Below are 23,963 nucleotides of genomic sequence, written 5' to 3' on the forward strand. Positions count from 1 at the left end.
TCTTGGCCATGTTCTGTTATAATCTCTACCCGGCACAGCCAGAAGAGGACTGGCCACCCCTCATAGCCTGGTTCCTCTAGGTTTCTTCCTAGGTTTTGGCCTTTCTAAGGAGTTTTTCCTAGCCAACGTGCTTCTACACCTGCATTGCTTGCTGTTTGGGGTTTTAGGCTGGGTTTCTGTACAGCACTTTGAGATATCAGCTGATGTACGAAGGGCTATATAAATACATTTGATTTGATTTTGATTTGATTTAGTCAAGATGGAGGGAAAGATGAAACCTGAAAATAGCTGTGCAGCGACGCTCCCCATCCAACCTGACAGAGCTTGAGGATCTGGGGAGAAACTCCCCAAATACAGGTGTGCCAAGCTTGTAGCATCATACCAAAGAAGACTTGAGGCTGAAATCGCTGCCAAACGTGCTTCAGAGTAAAGGGTCTGAATATTTACGTAAATGTTATATTTCCTGTTTGTTTTTTTAATAGATGTGCAAACATTTCTAAAAACCTTTATTTACTTTGTCATTGGGGTATTGTGAGTAAATTGATGACGATTTAATCCATTTTAGAATAAGGCTATAATCTTAAAAAATAAATAGAAAAAGTACAGGGGTCTGAATTTCCCGTATATATATTATGTGTTATTAAGCAGATGCTCTTATCAAAGTGACTCAGTCATGTGTGCACACCATTTTTACGTGTGGGTGGTCCCGGGATTTGAACTCACTACCCTGGCATTGCAAGCGCCAGGCTCCCTCCACCAACTGAGCTACAGCAAGTGCAGCGTTCCCGTATCTGCGCATGCATCCCTACCTTGGTGGGGTCAAAGGGGCAGTTGACGTCAGAGTGGAAGGGGGATCCTGGGATATGGGTCTCCTCAAACAGGATGTTAACCAGGTACTCTCCTGGCTCCGTGGGAAGGTAGGACACGCTACATGTCCCGTCCCCGTTGTCAGAGCACTCGATCTTGGCTTCGGTGGGCCCCTCCACAGTCAGGCCCAGGCCACCGGTCCCTGCACCCTTTGTGTCGATGGTGAACTCAGCGGGATTACCCACCAAACCTCCCTTCAGACCTGGACCAAACGCCTTCACCTGGAGGGACAGACAAACCGTCAGTTTTAAATAGTCAATACAAACAGCCAGTTATCCGAACCGCCACTAAACAGAAGCAAAAATGCTTTTTAAAAAATCAATCATGAAATAATCCATTAGATTGGGGATCAATCACTCGCTGTACTAGCTGACATCCTGTAGAACCTACACATCCAAGTATATCTGACCAAATTATGAAAGACAGGCATTGTCATTTTGAATTCCATAAAGTGAGTGTGTAAAAAAATTATTGTTGTCTATCAACAATGACACGCCCCCAGGGTCTGACAACTTGGATGGAAAATGACTGAGGATAATAGTGCCACTCCCATCTGTCATCTTCAATTTCAGCCTACTGAAAAGTATGTGCCCTCAGGCCTGGAGGAAGGTAAAGTCATTCCCCTACCTAAGAATAGTAAAGCCCCCTTTACTGGCTCAAACAGCCAACCAACCAGCCTGTTACCAACGCTTAGTTAAAAAAAAAATAGTGTTTGACCTGATACAATGCTATTTTACAGTAAATAACTTACCAAACTTTCAGCATGCTTATAGTGGAGGGCATTCAACATGCATGGCACTTATCCAATCCATCACTTGTGAGAAATTGATAAGATTGTGGGAGATGTTTTATTATACTTCAGTGTGGCTTTTGAGATTATTTATCATAGTCTGCTGCTAGAAAAAACGTATATGATATGGCTTCAAACCCCCTTGCTATATTGTGGATAATGAGTTAGATGTCAACAGAACAGAGGGTGTTCTTTAATGGAAGCCTATCCAACAAAATCCAGGTAGAATCAGGAATTCCCCAGGGAAGCTGTCTAGGCCCTCCTTTTTTCAATCTTCATTAAGGAGTGCATGTATGTATGCAGGTGCTTCAACACCACACGTCACCTACTACAGCAACTGAAATTACTGCAACACTTAAAGACCTGCAGTTATTTCTTGCCACACATTCAGAAACGAAGTTAGACCTAAATATTTCAAAACTAAAAGCATTATATTTGGGACAAGTCATTCACTTAAACCTCAACCCCAACTAAATCTCATAATGATTACAAAGTTATTGAGACTAAAGTGATTGGAGTAACCCTGGATTGTAAACTGTCATGGTCAAAACATATTGATACTTCTCCCCATCTTAGCTACTGTTGTATGTCCATGATAAAGCGCTGCCCTACCTTAACACCATCAACAAGGCAGGTCCTACAGGCCCTAGTTGTATCTCACCTGGACTACTGTTCAGTCGTGTGCCACAAAGAGGGACTTGGGAGATTAACAATTGGTCCAGAACAGAATGACTAAAATTATTAATATGAAGGTCAACCTCTAATAGCTCAAAGTAAAGGAGAGATTACATTAACTTCATTCAAATAAAAACATTTCGTCAAGCCCCCCCCGTAGACCAAACCCAGACGACGCTGGGCCAATTGTGTGCCGCCCTATGGGACTCCCAATCACGGCCAGATGTGATACAGCCTGGATTCGAACCAATGACTGTAGTGACACCTATTGTACTGAGACGGACTGCGCCACGACTTGTTTTTGTAAGTAGTGTTGACAAGCTTAAGATACTGAGCTGTCCGTTTAAACTACTAGCACAGCTCAGACACCCATGACTACCCCACAAGACATGCCACCAGGGTTCTCTTCACAGTCCCCAAGTCCAGAACAGACTATGGGAGGCTCACAGTACTACATAGAGCCATGACTACATGGAACTCTATTCCACATCAGGTAACTGATGAAAGCAGTAAAATTAGATTAAAAAAAAACAGATAAAAAACACCTTATGGAACAGCGGGGATTGAAGAGACAGGGAAATACACACATATAGATTGTGTTGCAGTAGTGTAGTGGCCTGAGGACACAATGTATTGTGAAATCTGTTGTAAAATTCATTTTAATGTCTAGAAATGGTATTATAATGTATATAACTGACTTAATTTTTGATGGACGCCAGGAAGAGTAGCTTGCTGCCTTAGCAGCAGTTAATGGGGATTCATAATATATACAAAGAAAACAATCACGAAAATACAAGGTAATTACAGTGACACATGACAACTACAAAGTCATGACATTGTACATCAGTGTACGGCTTGGCTGGCTGTACCTTGCTGGGGTCTGGAGGCAGTGTGGCCTCCACAGGGAAGGGGCTGCCTGGGATTGGGTGTCCATCGTAGTTCACCTCCACAGCATAGAGACCCTCCTCCTTGGGGATGTACTTCACCGTGCTGTTCTCGGGCCTCTTCCCAGACTGAGCCTCCAACACACAGGGGACAAGCTTACCGCTAGGGCTGCTGATCTTCACCTCCAGTTTACCCTGGCCTCCCGCTCCCTTGGTGCCCACCACAAACTCCTGGTCCTGCCCCACCTCCACTCCTGAACAAACAAGGAGAGGGGATATAGTTTAACATTTCAGCACACAGCCTTTCTAAAGACCAGTCCTAAAGAAACAAGCACCAAGACAATCCTACGAAGGCACACGGGTAACAATTTCCCCCCTCCACTAGTGGTAGGGAAGGGGGTTCATGGAAAGGGCTTTTCCTGAAATGGCAAACCGTCGTAGCACCATAGAGGCATGCTGCCTGCTGAACACCAGCTGGGAAGTTCTCAGCTGATCCAGTAGGACGCTAGCGTCCGCTAGGTCAAAGGTTAACACTACTTACTGCCATCCAGGTTGTTGACCTGGACCTTGGTGACATCCAGAGGAGCAGCCACTCCCACAGCAAAGGGACTCTTGGGGATTACATCTCCTCCGAACGTTATGATGATTACCATCTCTCCCTAGAGACAGAGCAACACAGAGAGCACGAGAGAGAGCGAGAGCAAGACAGACAGCGGAGGCACAGAGACAGAGCGAGCGACAGAGAGGAGGCACACAGAGGGCGAGGGAGACAGAGCGAGAGCAAGACAGAGAGCGAGAGTGAGACAGAGAAACAGCACGTTAATTGAGCCTTTACCTATACTAGTGATCACAGATGAAGAATGTCTGGTAAAAAGAGTACCTGTCCCTAGACAGGATGCTACACAGTACCACAGCAGAGCTCGGTCATTGCTCATCCATATACTCCTATGCCATTCCTTAATCCGTTAGGTAGTCGTTGTGGAATTTGTTAGATTACTCGTTGGTTATTACTGCAACGGTCGGAACTAGAAGCACAAGCACTTCGCTACACTCACATTAACATCTGCTAACCATGTGTATGTGACCAATAAAAAGTGAATTGATTGGAGCATGAGTCATAATACCCATAAAACCTAGCAGTCAAATAGGGAAATGGTTCCAAATCGTTTTCCCCCATAGAGGATTTTAGAAACACTTAAAATAAGGGCCGTTTTGTGTCGACTTGCCCTGGTGTGACGTTTCGATCACCTTGTAAATCTCTATAGGACAAGGTGACTCAAATATATTAGCCTGTATTTACACGCAAAACACTAAAACGCAAATTAGGCTATTATAAAGAACTATAAATACCTTAGTGATTTGGTATTATCTTTAAATGGACAATTAAGTGAATTGTCTTGCGCAACTTTAACATGGACACAAGACTTGTTCAGCAAAGGTTTCAGCTAGAGACAACGTGCAGGAGCTTGCTGGGATTTGTAGTTTTGCGTGAGGTCTACTATGACGCTCATTAGCATTTTAGAATCAGAGTAAATATGGACGAACATATTGGTAGTCACATTGTCCTAGAGAGATTTACATGGTTATCAAATCACGCCAGGGTAAACCTACACGAAACAGAGCCCTTATTTTAAGTGTTTCTAAAATCCCCCATGGGAAACATGAAGGGTGGAAAAATGATTGGAACCATTTCCCTGTTTGACAGCTAGGTTTTACGGGTATTATGACAGGTCCAGTGTGGGGCTCTTATCTGGCTGGAAGAACCACTAAATAAGGGATAGCCATTTTAACATGCACAATAACGTTGACAGAGATGGTTCAAACACTATTTAAAATAGTTTAGATAAGACTTCAGCGGTGTTTGATTGAGCTTGCCTGACTTAGCTGACCAACAGAACACTCAAAATGGCAATCCAGACAGGCTAGATCAAACGCAAAGTTACGAAAGATGTTAAATACTATTGGAACCCATGTCTGGTGCTTTGACTCAACTGTCGTATTGGAGTATACTTGACGGTATGCAAGTAGTTACCTGTTGTATTGGAGTATACTTGACGGTATGAGAGTAGTTACCTGTTGTATTGGAGTATACTTGACAGTATGAGAGTAGTCCCAGTTACCTGTCGTATTGGAGTATACTTGACGGTATGAGAGTAGTCCCAGTTACCTGTCGTATTGGAGTATACTTGACAGTATGAGAGTAGTCCCAGTTACCTGTCGTATTGGAGTATACTTGACAGTATGAGAGTAGTCCCAGTTACCTGTCGTATTGGAGTATACTTGACGGTATGAGAGTAGTTACCTGTTGTATTGGAGTATACTTGACGGTATGAGAGTAGTTACCTGTCATATTGGAGTATACTTGACGGTATGAGAGTAGTTACCTGTTGTATTGGAGTATACTTGACGGTATGCGAGTAGTTACCTGTTGTATTGGAGTATACTTGACGGTATGCGAGTAGTCGTAGTTGTCGATGATGTCAAAGTCTTGGACGGCGTCTCCCTTGCTGGTACCAGTGAACTGGACGTTCACGGGAGCCTTGCCTGCTCCTTTAGTGTGCACCGTGAAATGGGTCGGTTTGCCACACTCCACTCCTGAACGAGCCACTCCAGGACCCTCGGCCTTGACCTTGGTGGCATCATGGGAAGGTTCCACTTTGACCCTGAACGGGCTGATGGGAATCTCCTACAAAAACAGAAAACTTTAACAAAACCTATTTGCACAGGATGGGAACATTTACTCAGACATATCTTACATACGTAGAAACACAACACTTGACATTAAAAACACAAAGACAAGTGAACGGGTTATTACCCTCCACATTAAGGGCCCGTTTCCTGGACCCAGATTAAGCCTCTAGTCCAGGACTAAGTTTAATCTGGGTCCTAAGAGTGCTGCCTTGGCCTAAAAAGCCACTGGGAACTGAGCGTAATAAAGTGCTGTGTGTTATCAGTCACCTACCTGGTCAGTGAAGAGGACTTTGATGGTGAGCCGTCCAGCTCCTGGAGGGATGTACTTCACAGTGATGGTGTCGTTGGCATTTGGGATGATATCGAAGTCCACGTCCTCCTCTTTATCACTGATTATATTGGCATCACACTTGATACCAACACTCACATCCCCTGAAACACACATATACACACACTGAGTGTCCCCTGGAACACACTGCGTGGACAAAACATTACGAACACCTTCCTAATATTGAGTTGCAGCCACGTTTGCCCTCAGAAAAGCCTCAATTCGTCGGGGACATGGACTCTACAAAGTGTTGAAAGGAGTTCCACAGTGAAGCTGGACCAGTTGTGTCAAGTCGGCACGTGTGTGTGTGTGTGTGGGTTACCTTCCCCAGCCTCTGTGCAGTCCACAGTGAAGTGTGTGGGTTCATTGGCCTTCAGTCCAGTCCTCTCTATTCCTGGACCGAAAACCTTCACCTTGTGAGGATGGCTGCCCTTCCCAACAGTCACCTGCACAACAACAACAGTACCTTGTTCAATTGTACCCAAGGTCCAATGGAAATTCCCCTTCTGCTTTACCCCTCCGGAAAGACACCCAGGTCGGAGCGCACAGAACCGTTTTAGTTACAGAGAATTGACAGTAACATTTAGGACAATAACAGGAAACAGGAAACAGGAAGCGTGCAAACTACAACAAAACAATGGAAAGTCACACCGTCTAAAAATAGTTTATATATACACGATTGCATCATCTATCTGAAGTCAGTGTCCTGGTTCAGCTAGGCTACGTGCGTTGCGCAGGTTCAGCTAGGCTACGTGCGTTGCGCAGGTTCAGCTAGGCTACGTGCGTTGCGCAGGTTCAGCTAGGCTACGTGCGTTGCGCAGGTTCAGCTAGGCTACGTGCGTTGCGCAGGTTCAGCTAGGCTACGTGCGTTGCGCAGGTTCAGCTAGGCTACGTGCGTTGCGCAGGGAGGGGTCAACTGCCGTGAAGCCAATACAAAAAAAGGACGTTTTGGGTTCTGCCAGAACTCTGATTTGATCACGTCATTTCTTTACTTCAATTTTTTTACAAAAGCCAAACAAACAAACTCATTAAAATCACTGCTCAAAACAGTATTAGGCCTCGCTATTTGTATCTCGTCTTCCACTGCAGAATAATTTACATGTTGGCCTGTGATTGTTGTCCATAAAAACCGATTATATATATATATATATAAATATAATATAAATATAATATAAATATAATATAAATATAATATATAAATATAATATATAAATATAATATAAATATAATATATAAATATAATATATAAATATAATATATAAATATAATATATAAATATAATATATAAATAATATATAAAAATATAATATAAATATAATATATAAATAATATATAAATAATATATAAATAAAATATAAATATAATATATTATATAAATATAATATAAATATAATATAATATATATATATGTTTAACAAGTAATATTATAGCCGCATCAAGTGCATACTATTGTTATTTATAATAATTTGATCTTAACTGACTTGCCTAGTTAAATAAAATGTGTATATATATATATATATATATATATATATTCAATCTTGATCTGGGTAAACACATGTGCGATATTCTTTCTTCCATTAGGCAACGTTGACAGTTAGACTCTTAGTAACTACAGCATAGCCTTCCTTGGTTAAATCGGATTAAACAATGGCTGACTTGGTGGGAAAGAAAGGTACGTTTTCGCCCGTTTGACAGTTCAGTTTCACGTCGAATGATTAAGGTGAACCAGCAGACCCAAGTGACTGGCAGAATATGAAGAAGGGATCAGAGGAAAGGGATGGACAGACTACAAACCGTCGCCCACATTTACTAGCCTCCTGCGGAGTTTTCTACTCTGGGCAGAAAATATGAACAAGGAAGCTCATTGAACTTGTAAAATGTAGCCTAAATTAAATCTCAGATGCATCTTATTTGAAAAGGGGGCCTAAAGATTGACCTCAAATTCTGTTAAACCTTGAGATTGATTTCCAAAAATGTCCCCTTGGCCAACACAGGACTATAATACCCTTGTAGGTGTGATGGGATCATATGAAAATACCTTCAACCTAATAAACACAAACAAGTTAAACGATCAGTTGGAATTCATTTTGGTATGAATGGACAGTAGTTGAAGTGGAAAGAAACGCCAACATGTTTGAAATACTGTAATGATCAGTAACTTGTGACAGTAGTTGTAATAGATGCTGTGGTCCTTTCCTAACAACGTCTTCTAGAAATGTAGTTGATCCGGTTTAGGTGGGCTGCGGCCCCCGAGTCAAACAGACCGGCAGCAGACTAAATACACCGAATTACAGATGGGTTGAGTTTCTTGAACGAGTAAATCAACATTGTTTTTTTTGTCAAACGTCTCAGTGGATAGAAAGACTACGGATATTAAACTCTTTATAGGCAGCAGACACGAATCTTGACGTGACACTAATGAAGTAAAAAAAGATAAGACATAAATAACATAATGTCTTACGCGCTCACCAATGTATGTGCTTATATTGATTGGATTAAATAGTTAGAAATAGAAAGTGTTTATTAACAAATAAACCAAATATATTGTAGTGTAAAAGTATAGAAATATAGACAATCAAGTAATCACATGGCGTTTGATCATTGTAAGAAAATATTCCTTAAATTATTCATATTGGCCAATGTTCGTCAACTATATTACGCATCAGCTATACATCTGTGTTGTTACTGACCACAAAATGTACAGTATTCCTCAGTGTGTGGTTATCAGAATGAGAGGCTTCTTAAGGTTCGTATGTTGTATTCTCCTGAGTGACTGGTTAGATTAGCTTCAGGACTCTTCCAAGGCGGTCATGGTTAGTTTACAGTATAGTGGTTAGGGTAGCGTAAGTAGTATTCTCCTGAGTGACTGGTTAGATTAGCTTCAGGACTCTTCCAAGGCGGTCATGGTTAATTTACAGTATAGTGGTTAGGGTACCGTATGTTGTATTCTCCTGAGTGACATTGGTTAGATATGCTTATTCTTATTACCCTCCAGAGTGGTTATGTTTTGTTCAGGAACATTGTCCTGCGGTGGTCTTACCCTGAAGGGACTGTTGGGTACACTGACTCCTGCCCAGGTGATGGCGACTGTGTGTTTGACCGCGGCAACGGGCGTGTAGGAACAGGCGTAGACACCGTCTCCAATCTTCTTCACCTTAACGTCGAGGGGACCGCCCTCGGCACTCTGTGGGTTAGAGACAACATAGTTACCACTAGTCTGTGTGTGTGTGTGTGCACATACGTGTGTAGGGTTGTCTTACCTGGGCAGAGATCTTCAGGGGGCCTGTCCCAGCATCCTTAGTGTTGACTGTGAATTCTGCCGGTTTGTTGATGACACAGCCACTCTTCTCCAGGCCTGGACCGTAGGCCTTCACCTGAAACAATCACTATCACAGTTACAGATATGCTACTGGAGCAGCAGATACTAACAGTAACACTACTGGTGTCCCCCAGGGCTCTGTACTAGGTCCTCAATGTCTCACTACTGGTGTCCCCCAGGAGACAGGAATAGTGACATCACTCACCAAGCTGGGGTTGATGTCCTGGTTGTCAGGGACGATGTAAGCCATGAAGGGACTATCCTCTATATCGTCATCGTCACACATCACGTGGACAGCGTACTCCCCTGCCTCCGATGGCCAGTACTTCACATCACATGAACCATCGTTCTGGTCCTCACACTCTATTTTAGCCTGGGACGGGCCCTCGATGGCAAAGCCTGTTAGAGGGAGGGTAGAATGGCTTATCTCTAACAAAGACCAAATCAAATCTTATTGGTCACATACACATGGTTAGCAGATGTTAATGTGAGTAGCTAAATGCTTCTGCTTCTAGTTCCGAACGTGCAGTAATATCCAAGTAATCTAACAATTTCACAACTACCTTATACACACACAAAAATAAAGGAATATGTACATATAAATATATGGATGAGCGATGGCCATGCGGCATAGGCAAGATGCAGTAGATGGTACAGAGTACAGTATATACATATGAGATGAGTAATGTAGGGAATGTAAACGCTGGATGTGCATCACTGAAAGCTTTGTTAATGATATTTGTTTGGGGGGGAAGCTACAGAAAGCAGATATACAACATCTGGTTGATTTAAAAACTGTCAAAGAACAATGTCAACGCATTAACGGTAGGACCTACAGACCAAAAACACAGACACCGCCTTGACTCAAAAACCGTGTCTTCAACTTACCCAGAACTCCCACATCAGTGCCGATGGATTCCGCCACAAAGTCAGCCGATTTACCCACCATGCCTCCCTCCAGACCTGGCCCCCAGGCCCTGATCTTCTGAGGGCCCGCCTCCGGACCAACCCCCACCTCAAACGGACTGGGACAGAGACACAATAGTTAGACATATGTTCCAAAGAGTTTGGGGGGGGGGGGGGGGGGGCAATAAAATACAACCCTACAGAGGGATTGGTGAAACCCATAATCATGCCTGTAGTATCTCATTTCTATGTGCTTCATGTCCCCTTTGCCTTGCCATCGCTACCGAGTACAGTGGTGTCTTTCTGCACAGGAACAAGTAGGGATTGTTTTCAGAACATGGCCTTTAAAAAAGGTCTGTAAGTTAGTGGGAGGGGCAGACAGCCATTAAGGTGAGTAACGGTGGGAGCTGAGAGCCTGTTCAATGCAGAGACAGACCGTGGTAACAGGCAGACTACCCAGTCTGTCTGGGAGGTAATACCAGCTAATCCGTCTCTCAGGCATGGTAGTACCGTAGCCAAGCAGACCTCTCCATAACATGGCTTTAAAAGGGCCTGTGGTTAGGAACATTACCCTCAAACTCATTGTATTTGTTTCATTAGTGTTGATTTAGTCCCAAAATGTTTTGTAAGGCAGCAATCAAGTCGAAGATACATTCTAAAAAATGACAGAAAACAGTTGCTACATTTATTCCGAGTGTCTGATCAAGAGCTCGTACACACATGAAAACATAAAATTACCCCGGGAAAAATCGACAGAACATCACTCAGAGACGCCCAAAAACGATATCACGTTCAAAAATGGGTGAACCGTCCCATTGAGAGAGCCATTTCAACCTGGGACGGAGAGCACTGGCTCTGACACAAGGTCAGCTGGGAGCCTGTTCAATGCTTAGTAACACCATGGTAACAGCATGGGGGTAATTCCAGGAGACCATGCCGAGCACGAACAGACCAGAGCCCTTTCCTAAACAGTCTCCCAAGCTTTGTATTAGCATTGCCAGAGCCCTCTCCTAAACAGTCTCCCAAGCTTTGTATTAGCATTGCCAGAGCCCTCTAAGACTGCGTTACGACCTGTAATCCAATCCCCATTGTAGTAAACCCCGATGAAGATATGGAAATAAAATGTTAGACTAAATCCACTCACAGCGAACTGTGACACAGTAAATTATTTTCAGTTTTCCATCGTCAGTGTTGCATAACAATTAATAAATTTCCTCATGCTGAAACCAGGTCTTACACACTAAAAGCATCATTTCCAGGGTTGCTTGTTAAGTTAATCCGTCTGTGACCAACAGTCTCTTTCTCAGGGTACAGAGTCTAGCCCTGGTGATGGGAAATGAGAGACAATGTGACCCACAGCTCCCTAGCTCCCACGTTCTACCTCACCTAAGTCCCTAGCTCCCACGATCTACCTCACCTAAGTCCCTAGATCCCACGATCTACCTCACCTAAGTCCCTAGATCCCACGATCTACCTCACCTAAGTCCCTAGATCCCACGATCTACCTCACCTAAGTCCCTAGATCCCACGATCTACCTCACCTAAGTCCCTAGAACCCAATGAGTTCTTACCAACATGTAGAGACCGAACAGTCAGCCTAGCCCCTCCCACCACATACATGCACGGCTCTAGTCATCATACGTGACCCAAAGGAACCAACTCAACCCCAACATGTCGGGTGACAGTCTAATATGGAGCTTTTGTTTTTGATGGAACAATCCAAAAGCATAGAGAACGGGAAAGTGAAACCTTTGACGCTCCTGGTCCAATCATCTCACCTCTTAGGGATGTGCTGTCCTCCCCAGGTGATGGTGACAGTGTACTTCCCAGGGGCGTGAGGGTAATAGTCATAGTTAAACACCCCATCACCAGACTCCTTCTGTTTCACTGGCTCCTCCATACCTTCTACATGGAGGAGAGAGGATAGAGGAGAGAGGATGGAGAAAAGAGGAGAGAAGAGGGAGGAGAGGATACAAGAGGAAAGCATAATTAACATGACTTCCCTGGTGACAAAGGTTTTAACACCAAGGTCTCTTTTACAAATGAACCTTGCACAATACACACATTAAGATAGAAATTAAAATGTAACAAATATTTTTTGTTAAATTTTAATTTCTAAATCAGGCCTAAGGACATCACAGCATCCAATCAAAGCATATATTTGAGATTGCGAATATTAAAAGGCTGATGTACCACCGAAAGGAGTCTCCAAAGTCGACCAACCCTGTGAACGGGTTTGGTAATTTGTAAACTAACATTTTATCAGCGACATTAGTTAAGTGGGAAGCTTATGAAGTAGGGCTTTGAAAACAAGGAGCCTGATGATGTGATCTACATGACAAAAGGAGGTCCAGACAACCTCCTGGTATAAACACTGGGATGAGTAGTAAAACTGTCTGTGATAAAACAAAAAGGCCGTTATGATAAACAGCCTCCAGGGGCTAAAAGTATCACCACAACAGGTAGATACGCTTATTTAACCTGTACTTTCACCAGTTAAAGTTGACTGAGAACACTCATTTACATCAACGAGCTGGGGAATAGTTACAAGGGAGAGGAGACTGAGAACACGTTCTCATTTACATCAACGACCTGGGTAATAGTTACAAGGGAGAGGGGTGAGGGATACAAATTGGTAGTAGCATGGTATGTGTCAGTGATTAATGAGCTGACCCAGGTCTCGTACCACAGTGCTACTGGTATGTCTGACTGACCGGGTCCAGCTTCTCTAGCACCGGCCGGGCTCATTAGTGTACTGGCTCTACCACAGACAGATCTGGGAGCAGGCTTAGCAGCCCAACGAGGCCGACGGTTAAGGATTTCTGGTCAGACTTCCAGCTGGACTGGCTCTACCAACCATGGTGGTCATACCATTCTCTAGACCAGCACCAACACCAGCCTACTGCATCCAGGCTTCTAGACCAGCACCAGCCTACTGCATCCAGGCTTCTAGACCAGCACCAACACCAGCCTACTGCATCCAGGCTTCTAGACCAGCACCAGCCTACTGCATCCAGGCTTCTAGACCAGCACCAGCCTATTGTATCCAGGCTTCTAGACCAGCACCAACACCAGCCTACTGTATCCAGGCTTCTAGACCAGCACCAACACCAGCCTACTGCATCCAGGCTTCTAGACTAGCACCAGCCTACTGCATCCAGGCTTCTAGACCAGCACCAGCCTACTGTATCCAGGCTTCTAGACCAGCACCAGCCTACTGTATCCAGGCTTCTAGACCAGCACCAGCCTACTGCATCCAGGCTTCTAGACCAACACCAGCCTACTGCATCCAGGCTTCTAGACCAGCACCAACACCAGCCTACTGTATCCAGGCTTCTAGACCAGCACCAGCCTACTGCATCCAGGCTTCTAGACCAACACCAGCCTACTGCATCCAGGCTTCTAGACCAACACCAGCCTACTGTATCCAGGCCACCACATATGCCCCCCTGGCCTGACCGCATGGTCTGAGTAATATCATACAGCGCCGGCCATCAGTCCGTATGCAGCCAGCCAGCGCCGGCCATCAGTCCGTATGCAGCCAGCCAGCGCCGGCCATCAGTCCGTATGCAGCCAGCCAGCGCCGACCATCAGTCCGTATGCAGCCAGCCAGCGCCGACCATCAGTCCGTATGCAGCCAGCCAGCGCCGGCCATCAGTCCGTATGCAGCCAGCCAGCGCCGGCCATCAGTCCGTATGCAGCCAGCCAGCGCCGGCCATCAGTCCGTATGCAGCCAGCCAGCGCCGGCCATCAGTCCGTATGCAGCCAGCCAGCGCCGGCCATCAGTCCGTATGCAGCCAGCCAGCGCCGGCCATCAGTCCGTATGCAGCCAGCCAGCGCCGGCCATCAGTCCGTATGCAGCCAGCCAGCGCCGGCCATCAGTCCGTATGCAGCCAGCCAGCGCCGGCCATCAGTCCGTATGCAGCCAGCCAGCGCCGGCCATCAGTCCGTATGCAGCCAGCCAGCGCCGGCCATCAGTCCGTATGCAGCCAGCCAGCGCCGGCCATCAGTCCGTATGCAGCCAGCCAGCGCCGGCCATCAGTCCGTATGTAGCCAGTTAGCGCCGGCCATCAGTCCGTATGCAGCCAGCCAGCGCCGGCCATCAGTCCGTATGCAGCCAGCCAGCGCCGGCCATCAGTCCGTATGCAGCCAGCCAGCGCCGGCCATCAGTCCGTATGTAGCCAGTTAGCGCCGGCCATCAGTCCGTATGTAGCCAGTTAGCGATGCTAATGACAATCGCCGTTTTGTGGATAGACTAAGACTTTCCCCAAACATATTAAATGTTATCCGTAAAGAACACTCACCTGACAAACTAGTGCCTTCACACACCAACTTTATGCACATTGTTGGGTTACAGCCCGAATTTAAAATGGTTTCAATTGAGATTGTGTCACTGGCTAACACACCTTACCTCATAAATGTTAAAGTGGAATTGTGTTTAGGATTGTTGACAAATTAATTAAAAAAATTAAATCTGAAATGTCTCTAGTTAGTAAGTATTCAACCCCTTTGTTACGGAAACGCTCAAATTCAAGAGGATAACATTTGCTTAACAAGTCACATAATAAGTTGCATGGACTCACTGTGTGTGCACAATAGTGTTTAACACGATGACTACCTCATCTCTGTACCCCACACACACACACACAGGTAATTGTAAGGTCCCTTAGTCAAGGCCCCGTAAAGGGTACCTATTGGAAGTTACTTGGTGTATCAATACACCAAGTCACGACAAAATATATGCTAGGAAAGGATGGAGACCCCTGTTATAGAGACAGCAGCAGGTGGTGGCTTTTGCTACAGAGTGGAGTAGGATGGAGGGATGGAAAGAGAGGGGAGAGGTAGAAGGGAGGGATGGAAAGAGAGGGGAGAGGTAGAAGGGAGGGATGGAAAGAGAGGGGAGAGGTAGAAGGGAGGGATGGAAAGAGAGGAGAGAGGTAGAAGGGAGGTATGGAAAGAGAGGGGAGAGGTAGAAGGGAGGTATGAAGAGAGGGGAGAGGTAGAAGGGAGGTATGAAGAGAGGGGAGAGGTAGAAGGGAGGGATGAAGGGAGGGGAGAGGTAGAAGGGAGGGATGGAAAGAGAGGGGAGAGGTGGAAGGGAGGGATGGAAAGAGAGGGGAGAGGTGGAAGGGAGGGATGGAAAGAGAGGAGAGGTAGAAGGGAGGGATGGAAAGAGAGGAGAGGTAGAAGGGAGGGATGGAAAGAGAGGAGAGGTAGAAGGGAGGGATGGAAAGAGGGGAGAGGTAGAAGGGAGGGATGGAAAGAGGGGAGAGGTAGAAGGGAGGGATGGAAAGAGGGGAGAGGTAGAAGGGAGGGATGGAAAGAGGGGAGAGGTAGAAGGGAGGGATGGAAAGAGAGGTAGAAGGGAGGGATGGAAAGAGAGGAGAGAGGTAGAAGGGAGGGATGGAAAGAGAGGAGAGAGGTAGAAGGGAGGGATGGAAAGAGAGGAGGTAGAAGGGAGGGATGGAAAGAGAGGAGAGAGGTAGAAGGGAGGGATGGAAAGAGAGGAGGTAGAAGGGAGGGATGGAAAGAGAGGGGAGAGGTGGAAGGGAGGGATGGAAAGAGAGGAGAGGTAGAAGGGAGGGATGGAAAGAGAGGAGAGGTAGAAGGGAGGGATGGAAAGAGAGGGGAGGTAGAAGGGAGGGATGGAAAGAGGGGGGAGGTAGAAGGGAGGGATGGAAAGAGGGGAGAGGTAGAAGGGAGGGATGGAAAGAGGGGAGAGGTAGAAGGGAGGGATGGAAAGAGGGGAGAGGTAGAAGGGAGGGATGGAAAGAGGGGAGAGGTAGAAGGGAGGGATGGAAAGAGGGGAGAGGTAGAAGGGAGGGATGGAAAGAGAGGAGAGGTAGAAGGGAGGGATGGAAAGAGAGGAGAGGTAGAAGGGAGGGATGGAAAGAGAGGAGAGGTAGAAGGGAGGGATGGAAAGAGAGGAGAGGTAGAAGGGAGGGATGGAAAGAGAGGAGAGGTAGAAGGGAGGGATGGAAAGAGAGGAGAGGTAGAAGGGAGGGATGGAAAGAGAGGGGAGAGGTAGAAGGGAGGGATCGAAAGAGAGGAGAGGTAGAAGGGAGGGATGGAAAGAGAGGAGAGGTAGAAGGGAGGGATAGAAAGAGAGGGGAGAGGTAGAAGGGAGGGATGGAGGTATGGGCCTATGGAAAGAGAGGGGAGAGGGAGAGGTATGTAAAGAGGATAGAGGTAGAAGGGAAGGATGAAGAGGGATCAGTGGAAGGAGATTTAGAGAACCGAGTGAGGTGGAGTTGGTCTTCTGACCTCAATGGAACTTCTAGGTTAAAAGAGGTCAGAAACCATCTAATGAAAAAAAATTACAAAAAATAAGAGCGTTGTATTAACTATTAACTCACTGGGGCCTTTGACTGAGACCTTGAGATCCCCACTCCCTGCGTTCCTGGTGTCCACTCTGAAGTCAGCCACCTGTTTCACTCTGACACCTCTGGGCTGGAGGCCACGCCCTGTGGCACGACACGCCCCTGGCATTGACGCTGAAACACAGAAGACAAAAGGAGACTTAATACATGAATCACTTAAGCCCTGAAACTAATATCTTTATTCATTCATGTATTCCCAGTAGTGGGTCAACATAGTGAATAAGTCCTGTGCTAAAGACCAGTGTAAAATACTCTAAAATACTACTTAAGTACTGATATGCAAAACTGCTTAACTGATTTACAGTCAGGTCCATTAATATTTGGACATTAACCATGTTAATTCAGGCTGTGTATGTCACCACACCGCAGACTTTCAGCTTTGATTTGAGGGTATTTACATCCAAAAACGGGTGAACGGTGTTGGAATTACAGCACTTTTTAAGTGGTCTCAAATTTAGGGGCTAAAAAGTAAATTAAAATTGAGAGTTTTAATACTTGGTTACAAATCATTTGCAGTCAATGACTGCCTGAAGTCTGGAACCAAATGCTGCGTTTCTTCCCTGGTGATGCTCTGCCAGGCCTTCACTGCAGCTGTCCTCAGTTCCTGCTTGTTCTTGGGGTGTTCTGCCTTCAGAAAGTGATATGCATGCTCAATTGGATTCCGGTCAAGTGACCGGAATCATCTTTGCCTTTAAAAAAAAAAAAGTATTGGGTTGCTTTCGCAGTATGCGTCGGGTCATTGTCCATCTGCACTGAAGCGCTGTCCAGAGGAGTTTTGAAGCATTTGGCTGAATCTGAGCAAATAGCCCTAAACACTTCATTATTCATCAGCATAATTAATTTGTCAGGAGTCACATCAATAAATACAAGAGAACCAGTTCTATTGGCAGCCATATAGGCCATAACACTACCTCCTCCATGCTTCACAGATGAGGTGGTATGCTTCAGATCATGAGCAGTTACTTCCCTTCTCCATACACTCTCATCCTTCTGGTACCAGTTCATCTTTGTCTCGCCTGTACAGTTCTGGAACAACGTCCTATGGACAGACTTTCTTTTAGACGTTGTTTGGGAAACTAATCTTGTCGTCCTGTTTGAGGGTTTACATCTTGTGGTAAACAGTCTGTATTTACTCCGATGAAGTCTTCCCTCTTCAATGTTGACTGACAGACATGCCGACCTCCTGGAGGGCGTTCTTTATCTGGACAACTGTTGTAAAGGGGGTTTGTCAGCAGGGAAATAGTTATTGTCATCCAGTTCTGTGGTCTTCCGGGCCTTTTGGGGTTCCTGAGATCAGCGTGTTCTTTTTAAGAATGTACCAATTAGTGGCCACACCTCAAGTTCCTTGCCACATCTGACAGATTTGTTTTGATTTTTCAACCTAATGATGACTTGCTTCACTGGCAGTGACGGCTCTTTGGACTACATATTGAGGGTTCACTTCTTGGTGACAGGGGGCAGTATTTTCACGTCCGGATGAAATGCATGCCCAAATTCAACTGCCTGCTACTCATCCCCAAAAAATATGCATATTATTAGTAGATTTGGATAGAACACGGAAGTTTCTGAAACTGTTTGAATCATGTCTGAGTATAACAGAACTTATTTAGCAGGCGAAACCCCGAGGATAAACTCAGATTTTTTTTTGTTTTGAGGTCACTCTTTTCAATGGGTTTTCATTGGGAATCCAGATTTCTGAAGGACCTTCCTGCAGTTCCTACCGCTTCCACTGGATGTCAGTCTTTAGAAATTGGTTGAGTTTCTTCAATTTGTGTAATGAAAAAGCACGGCCATCTTGAACGAGGGTCACTTCAAGTGTACTGTTAGATAGAGGTGCGTGACCAGAAAGCATGCTACAGTTTGTTTTCCTCCTGTATTGAACACAGATCATCCCGTCTTCAATTTTATTGATTATTTACGTTAAATTCCATAAAGTTGTATTACAAAAGTAGTTTAAATGTTTTAGCAAAGTTTACAGTTAACTTTTGAGATATTTTGTAGTCACATTGTGCAAGTTGGAACCAGTGTTTTTCTGTTTCAAAAGCGCAAAATAAATGTACATTTTGGATATATATCAACGGAATTAATCAAACAAAGAGGACCATGTGTGATGTTCATGGGACATATTGGAGCGCCAACAAAAGAAGCTCGTCAAAGGTAAGGCATGAATTATATTTTTATTTCTGCGTTGTGTCACGCCAACAGGGTTGAAATATTCTTCTCTTACTATGGTGCGATCCTCAGAAAATAGCATAGTTTGCTTTCGCCAAAAAGCCTTTTTGAAATCTGACATGTTGGCTGGATTCACAACAAGTGTAGCTTTAATTTGGTATCTTACATGTGTGATTTCATGAAAGTTTGATTTTTTTATAGTAATTTATTTGAATTTGGCGCTCTGCATTTTCACTGGCTTTTGGCCAGGTGGGACGTGTCCCACATATCCCAGAGAGGTTAACAGCAACAGATTACAAATAACACACTTGAAATCAACCTTATCTGCTTACTTGTAAATTAAACTAATGAGGAAATAACACATTGCATTGGAATAGCCTCAAGCAGTTGGAGTAGAACGGGGGGGGGGGGGGGGGATGAAATGAAGGGGGCTTCATTCAGACACAATAATCAACATGACTAAAGAAAACAGTTGTCTAAATGGAGGATAGGTTGCCATTTGGGAGACTTCTGGACAAAAGTAGTGTACTGAAGAGAACAGGGTGCCATTTGGGACAAGCCTACAACTCTACCTCACCAAGACTAACCTCACCAAGACTAACCTCACCAAGACTAACCTCACCAAGACTAACCTCACCAAGACTAACCTGTAATATGCTTCCAAACTGAGAAGGCTTGAAGTCGGAGGGGGTTTGTAGACGAACAGTAAATAGATGCTCACTTCCCAATTCAACAACCGCCTCCATTTCAGTTAACCATTTGAATAAAATCAAATGACTACAAATCCTTTGTTTTGGAAAATCAACTTGTGGGTCTGTAAAGCCAGAGGGTTTAGGGTCATGGCACCGTGTTGTACTGTGCCGTGAGGTCGTTGTGGCGTGGAAAAGCTGCATCAGGGAGATGGAATTTAGGGTTTTATGAGCTAGGCTGTAGGAGGAAGAGAGAAGGGCTGAACAAGGCTGCCAGCTCCCCTGTCCACCATGTCCTGGCTTAAGGCATCCACATGCTTCCCAGGCGAAAGAGTTTGTGCATATATTCTGACAACATTTTGGACTTGAGTGTGAGTGTGGCTGTTCAGGCACACATTTTTTCTGGAGGCAAGCCAAAGTTCAGAGCCAATGTCTACACCCCTTCATCGGTGATTAGTCAACAGTAGGGATTCGTCAACAAAGTATTGTCATTCAACTAGAGACGACTCGTCCCGCCCGATTGAGAAATACTGCAGCAAACAGCCTAGTTATATTTACCACTTAGACCTCCGCCGCAAAAACTTCAACATTAATGACAGATATCTTGAGTTCTTAATGGACAAACACTACTATTGCCACTTTTTCTAAGTGAAGGACTTAAGAGCGTATGCAAGCACACTGGTTCTGTTCAGCTAGCCAAGTTTGTCTAGGCGCCAGCCAAACCATGCTGACGCCTTTAGTCCTAAAGCTCTCCTTCTGTCCACTTTCATCTTTTCCTTATCACACCTTTCCATCCCCTCTCAGCCCTGACCCAGCAGCTACCTGACAGCCAGAGTTGAGCCAGGTCACCGCCCCCCCCTGAGAGGGTGAGTAAGTACTGTAGGTGGTGAGACATGAGTTGAGCCGGGGGAGGCAGCTGACCACTCAGTGGAAACTAACAAGACAAACTATGTACACCCAATTGTGTCAGACCCAGAGTTCTAGAATCTAGCCAGAGTTCTGTATTTCGGCTGGACCTGGGGAACAGGGGGTTCTAGAACCTAGCCAGAGTTCTGTATATAGGCTAGACCTAGGGAACAGGGGGTTCTAGAACCTAGCCAGAGTTCTGTATATAGGCAAGACCTAGGGAACAGGGGGTTCTAGAACCTAGCCAGAGTTCTGTATATAGGCTAGACCTAGGGAACAGGGGGTTCTAGAACCTAGCCAGAGTTCTGTATATAGGCTAGACCTAGGGAACAGGGGGTTCTAGAACCTAGCCAGAGTTCTGTATATAGGCTAGACCTAGGGAACAGGGGGTTCTAGAACCTAGCCAGAGTTCTGTATATAGGCTAGACCTAGGGAACAGGGGGTTCTAGAACCTAGCCAGAGTTCTGTATATAGGCTAGACCTAGGGAACAGGGGGTTCTAGAACCTAGCCAGAGTTCTGTATATAGGCTAGACCTAGGGAACAGGGGGTTCTAGAACCTAGCCAGAGTTCTGTATATAGGCTAGACCTAGGGAACAGGGGGTTCTAGAACCTAGCCACAGTTCTGTATATAGGCTAGACCTATGGAACAGGGGGTTCTAGAACCTAGCCAGAGTTCTGTATATAGGCTAGACCTATGGAACAGGGGGTTCTAGAACCTAGCCAGAGTTCTGTATATAGGCTAGACCTAGGGAACAGGGGGTTCTAGAACCTAGCCAGAGTTCTGTATATAGGCTAGACCTAGGGAACAGGGGTTCTAGAATCAAAAGCTCTTCAATTTAAAAAAAAGTTCCGAAGGTTTAGTAGGGTTGAAAATGTAAAATGTCTGGATTGTCTTCAGAAGGTTAAAATACAATCCATATAATTTATTACCACCCCCCCCCCTCACTAGGCTTAGGTTAGTGTTCACCTGGTCCAATGTTGACAGTGGAAGGACTCTTGGGTATGGCGATGCCGCCGAAGGTGACGGTGATTGTGTGAGGACCTTGCTGGGTGGGCTTGTAGGTACACCTGAACACACTGTCTCCCTTATCCTCCACCATGGCCTCCAACGGCCTGCCCTGGGGATCCTTGATGAAAGCCGACACATCTCCCACTCCTGCCCCTAGTTGTGAGAGGAACACAGCAATACTTTAGCCAAAGCACCTAGATTCACTCTTCTGCCATAAACATACAGATCTGGGACCAGTCTACAAAGCAACAACTTCAAACTACTAATAAACAAAGTTCAACAACCCAGCGAATTTGGTCAGTTATTATCCTACTAACAGAAGGAGCTGTGGGAGGAGAACCAACCTGCAGTGTATATGTCGAAGTACGTAGGTTTGTTGGCTATATTTCCTATAGCGTCCAGTCCAGGACCTTTGGCTGTAACCTTGGTGGGGTCTCCCTGAGCCTTGTCCACGCTCACCTCAAACGGAGACTTGGGGATCTGCTGGCCTGCAAACAGCACCGTCACCTAGACAAGACAACAACCATGTCAGAAATCAACATGGAAGTGGTACCTCATGCCGCCAAACAATTTAGACACTATCAGACAAGCTCCCGGTCAAGTGAAGAACTTGACTCTAGAACTGAATCAAGAGCTTGCCAAATGAAGTGAAGATACTGTTGTGGGTAGGACTGGGGCAGTCAAATTGTGTCACCTGGTAAAAGGCAATCTTCAGGTTTCCACACATGCCTACAAGCCACTGATGCAGACCTCTGGAACATCTACATTCTAATACATCCATGTAATATAGCCTACACCTTTCAATAAATCCATGTAATAGTCTACCTACACCGTCACAATAAATCCATGTAATACAGTCTACCTACACCGTCACAATAAATCCATGTAATATAGTCTACCTACACCGTCACAATAAATCCCTTATTTATTTTAGACAGGTCTAAAGAAACATAAGACAATGTAGTCTATTTCAGTAGAACAGAATAGCATCCTCTGTTGTATCCTCATGTTAGGTCCTGATCTGGCTGTGCCATATGGCTGTAGGCTACACTAGTTCATCGATCAGACTAGATTTGATTAGAATTCAGTGGCATTATTTTATAGTATGAAGGAAAGAATTGCACAAACCTGAAGAAAATATAAATATTATCTCCAAACGATTTGAGGAAGTGCACGTGGCTATTCTGTGTTGAGCGGGTTAAAGAAATAGGTATTATTAAATGCTTAATGTAGAGTTAAATGTAACTTGTTCTACAAACTACAGGCTACATGTTCAGATGTTTAATACATTGTAAGGCTGCATGATGCAATGAATGATTTGAAAAAAGTTGCTTGGAAAAAGGCATGAGCTCTGCTTTGTTTTTTGTGCTGTACACACTTCATCAGTCTCATTCACAATTTGACAAGCGGTTGATAAAGCCAGACGGGCTTAAAGATAAATCGACGCCATCCCCTTTGCGTGGCCGTAATGAACGCAAAATAAACTAATTCCATGCCTATTGCCCTAGGGCTAAATATAATACTTATAATTCTCTTCTCCCAGCTGCATGCTCAGAAGCACCTCATGTGATCAACGCTTTTCTCACAGGCTACAAGTGAAGACACATCGGGGACACAACCACACACACACACCTTAATCCAATTCCAATTAAGACAGACTTATCAGGGTTACAACTGCGCGTACTTATCCAATTCCGAGGTGCAGATTGAAGGTATTGGTAGAACAGTCCACATTGAATGTCAGCCAACAAGAGTATGCCTAACGAACAGGAAAAACACTAGCCTACGGCAATCTCATATCCCCATAGTACATAGGTCAACCTTAACTATTCTGTGCGAGAAATAAATATTCTAAAACAGTCTGGAACAGTAGCGAGAAGCGAGTGCCCAAATTAATACTAGCGTCAAAGAACATTTTTTACGCAATGTGGCTGACGCAATAGATCAGAAAGGTTAGCTTAACATGTATTTCACATTTTAAGAGCAGAAACACACACACGGTAGGCTATTAGCGGGAAACACCATTATCAAAAGCAACTTCTAAATGTGATTATGCATGCAATGCTTTTATTATAGAGGGGCATTTTTATGATTAAAATGATCTTCCCCAAACTTGAAACTGCTTATGTATCCCAGTTAGGCTTTAAACCCCTTGTAAAATGGATTGATGTCCTTAAACTTTATTTAAATTATCACAACTAAAGTGACCAAATTACTTATCAAAACATAGGCCTGTGGGGTAAGGCTACATGAGGTGTGCGATTATGATTACAATAATAACGCACAAACGATAGGATAATATCGTCACCCATCAGACTATTCTTGATTGAATCGTCTGGTCTTTAC

General features: G+C 44.8%; 1 protein-coding gene across 2 annotated transcripts in view; it reads right to left on the minus strand.

Moving 5' to 3' along the window:
* Positions 1-23,963, minus strand: part of LOC139413935 (filamin B, like) — a 99,665-nt gene that overhangs the window by 38,390 nt on the left and 37,312 nt on the right. For both annotated transcript variants that reach the window (XM_071161804.1, XM_071161805.1), the window contains exons 6-19: positions 21,962-22,124; positions 21,576-21,770; positions 16,817-16,954; positions 12,239-12,365; positions 10,443-10,579; positions 9,760-9,953; positions 9,496-9,609; positions 9,276-9,419; positions 6,558-6,681; positions 6,179-6,339; positions 5,642-5,902; positions 3,758-3,875; positions 3,202-3,470; positions 810-1,088 (exon numbers count right to left, since the gene is read on the minus strand). In XM_071161804.1, coding sequence (XP_071017905.1) covers positions 810-1,088; positions 3,202-3,470; positions 3,758-3,875; positions 5,642-5,902; positions 6,179-6,339; positions 6,558-6,681; positions 9,276-9,419; positions 9,496-9,609; positions 9,760-9,953; positions 10,443-10,579; positions 12,239-12,365; positions 16,817-16,954; positions 21,576-21,770; positions 21,962-22,124 — 2,424 coding nt within the window. The remainder of the gene's footprint in view (positions 1-809; positions 1,089-3,201; positions 3,471-3,757; positions 3,876-5,641; positions 5,903-6,178; positions 6,340-6,557; positions 6,682-9,275; positions 9,420-9,495; positions 9,610-9,759; positions 9,954-10,442; positions 10,580-12,238; positions 12,366-16,816; positions 16,955-21,575; positions 21,771-21,961; positions 22,125-23,963) is intronic.

Source organism: Oncorhynchus clarkii, chromosome 7, assembly GCF_045791955.1.
Source record: "Oncorhynchus clarkii lewisi isolate Uvic-CL-2024 chromosome 7, UVic_Ocla_1.0, whole genome shotgun sequence".
In the NCBI taxonomy this organism is placed as follows: Eukaryota; Metazoa; Chordata; class Actinopteri; order Salmoniformes; family Salmonidae; genus Oncorhynchus; species Oncorhynchus clarkii.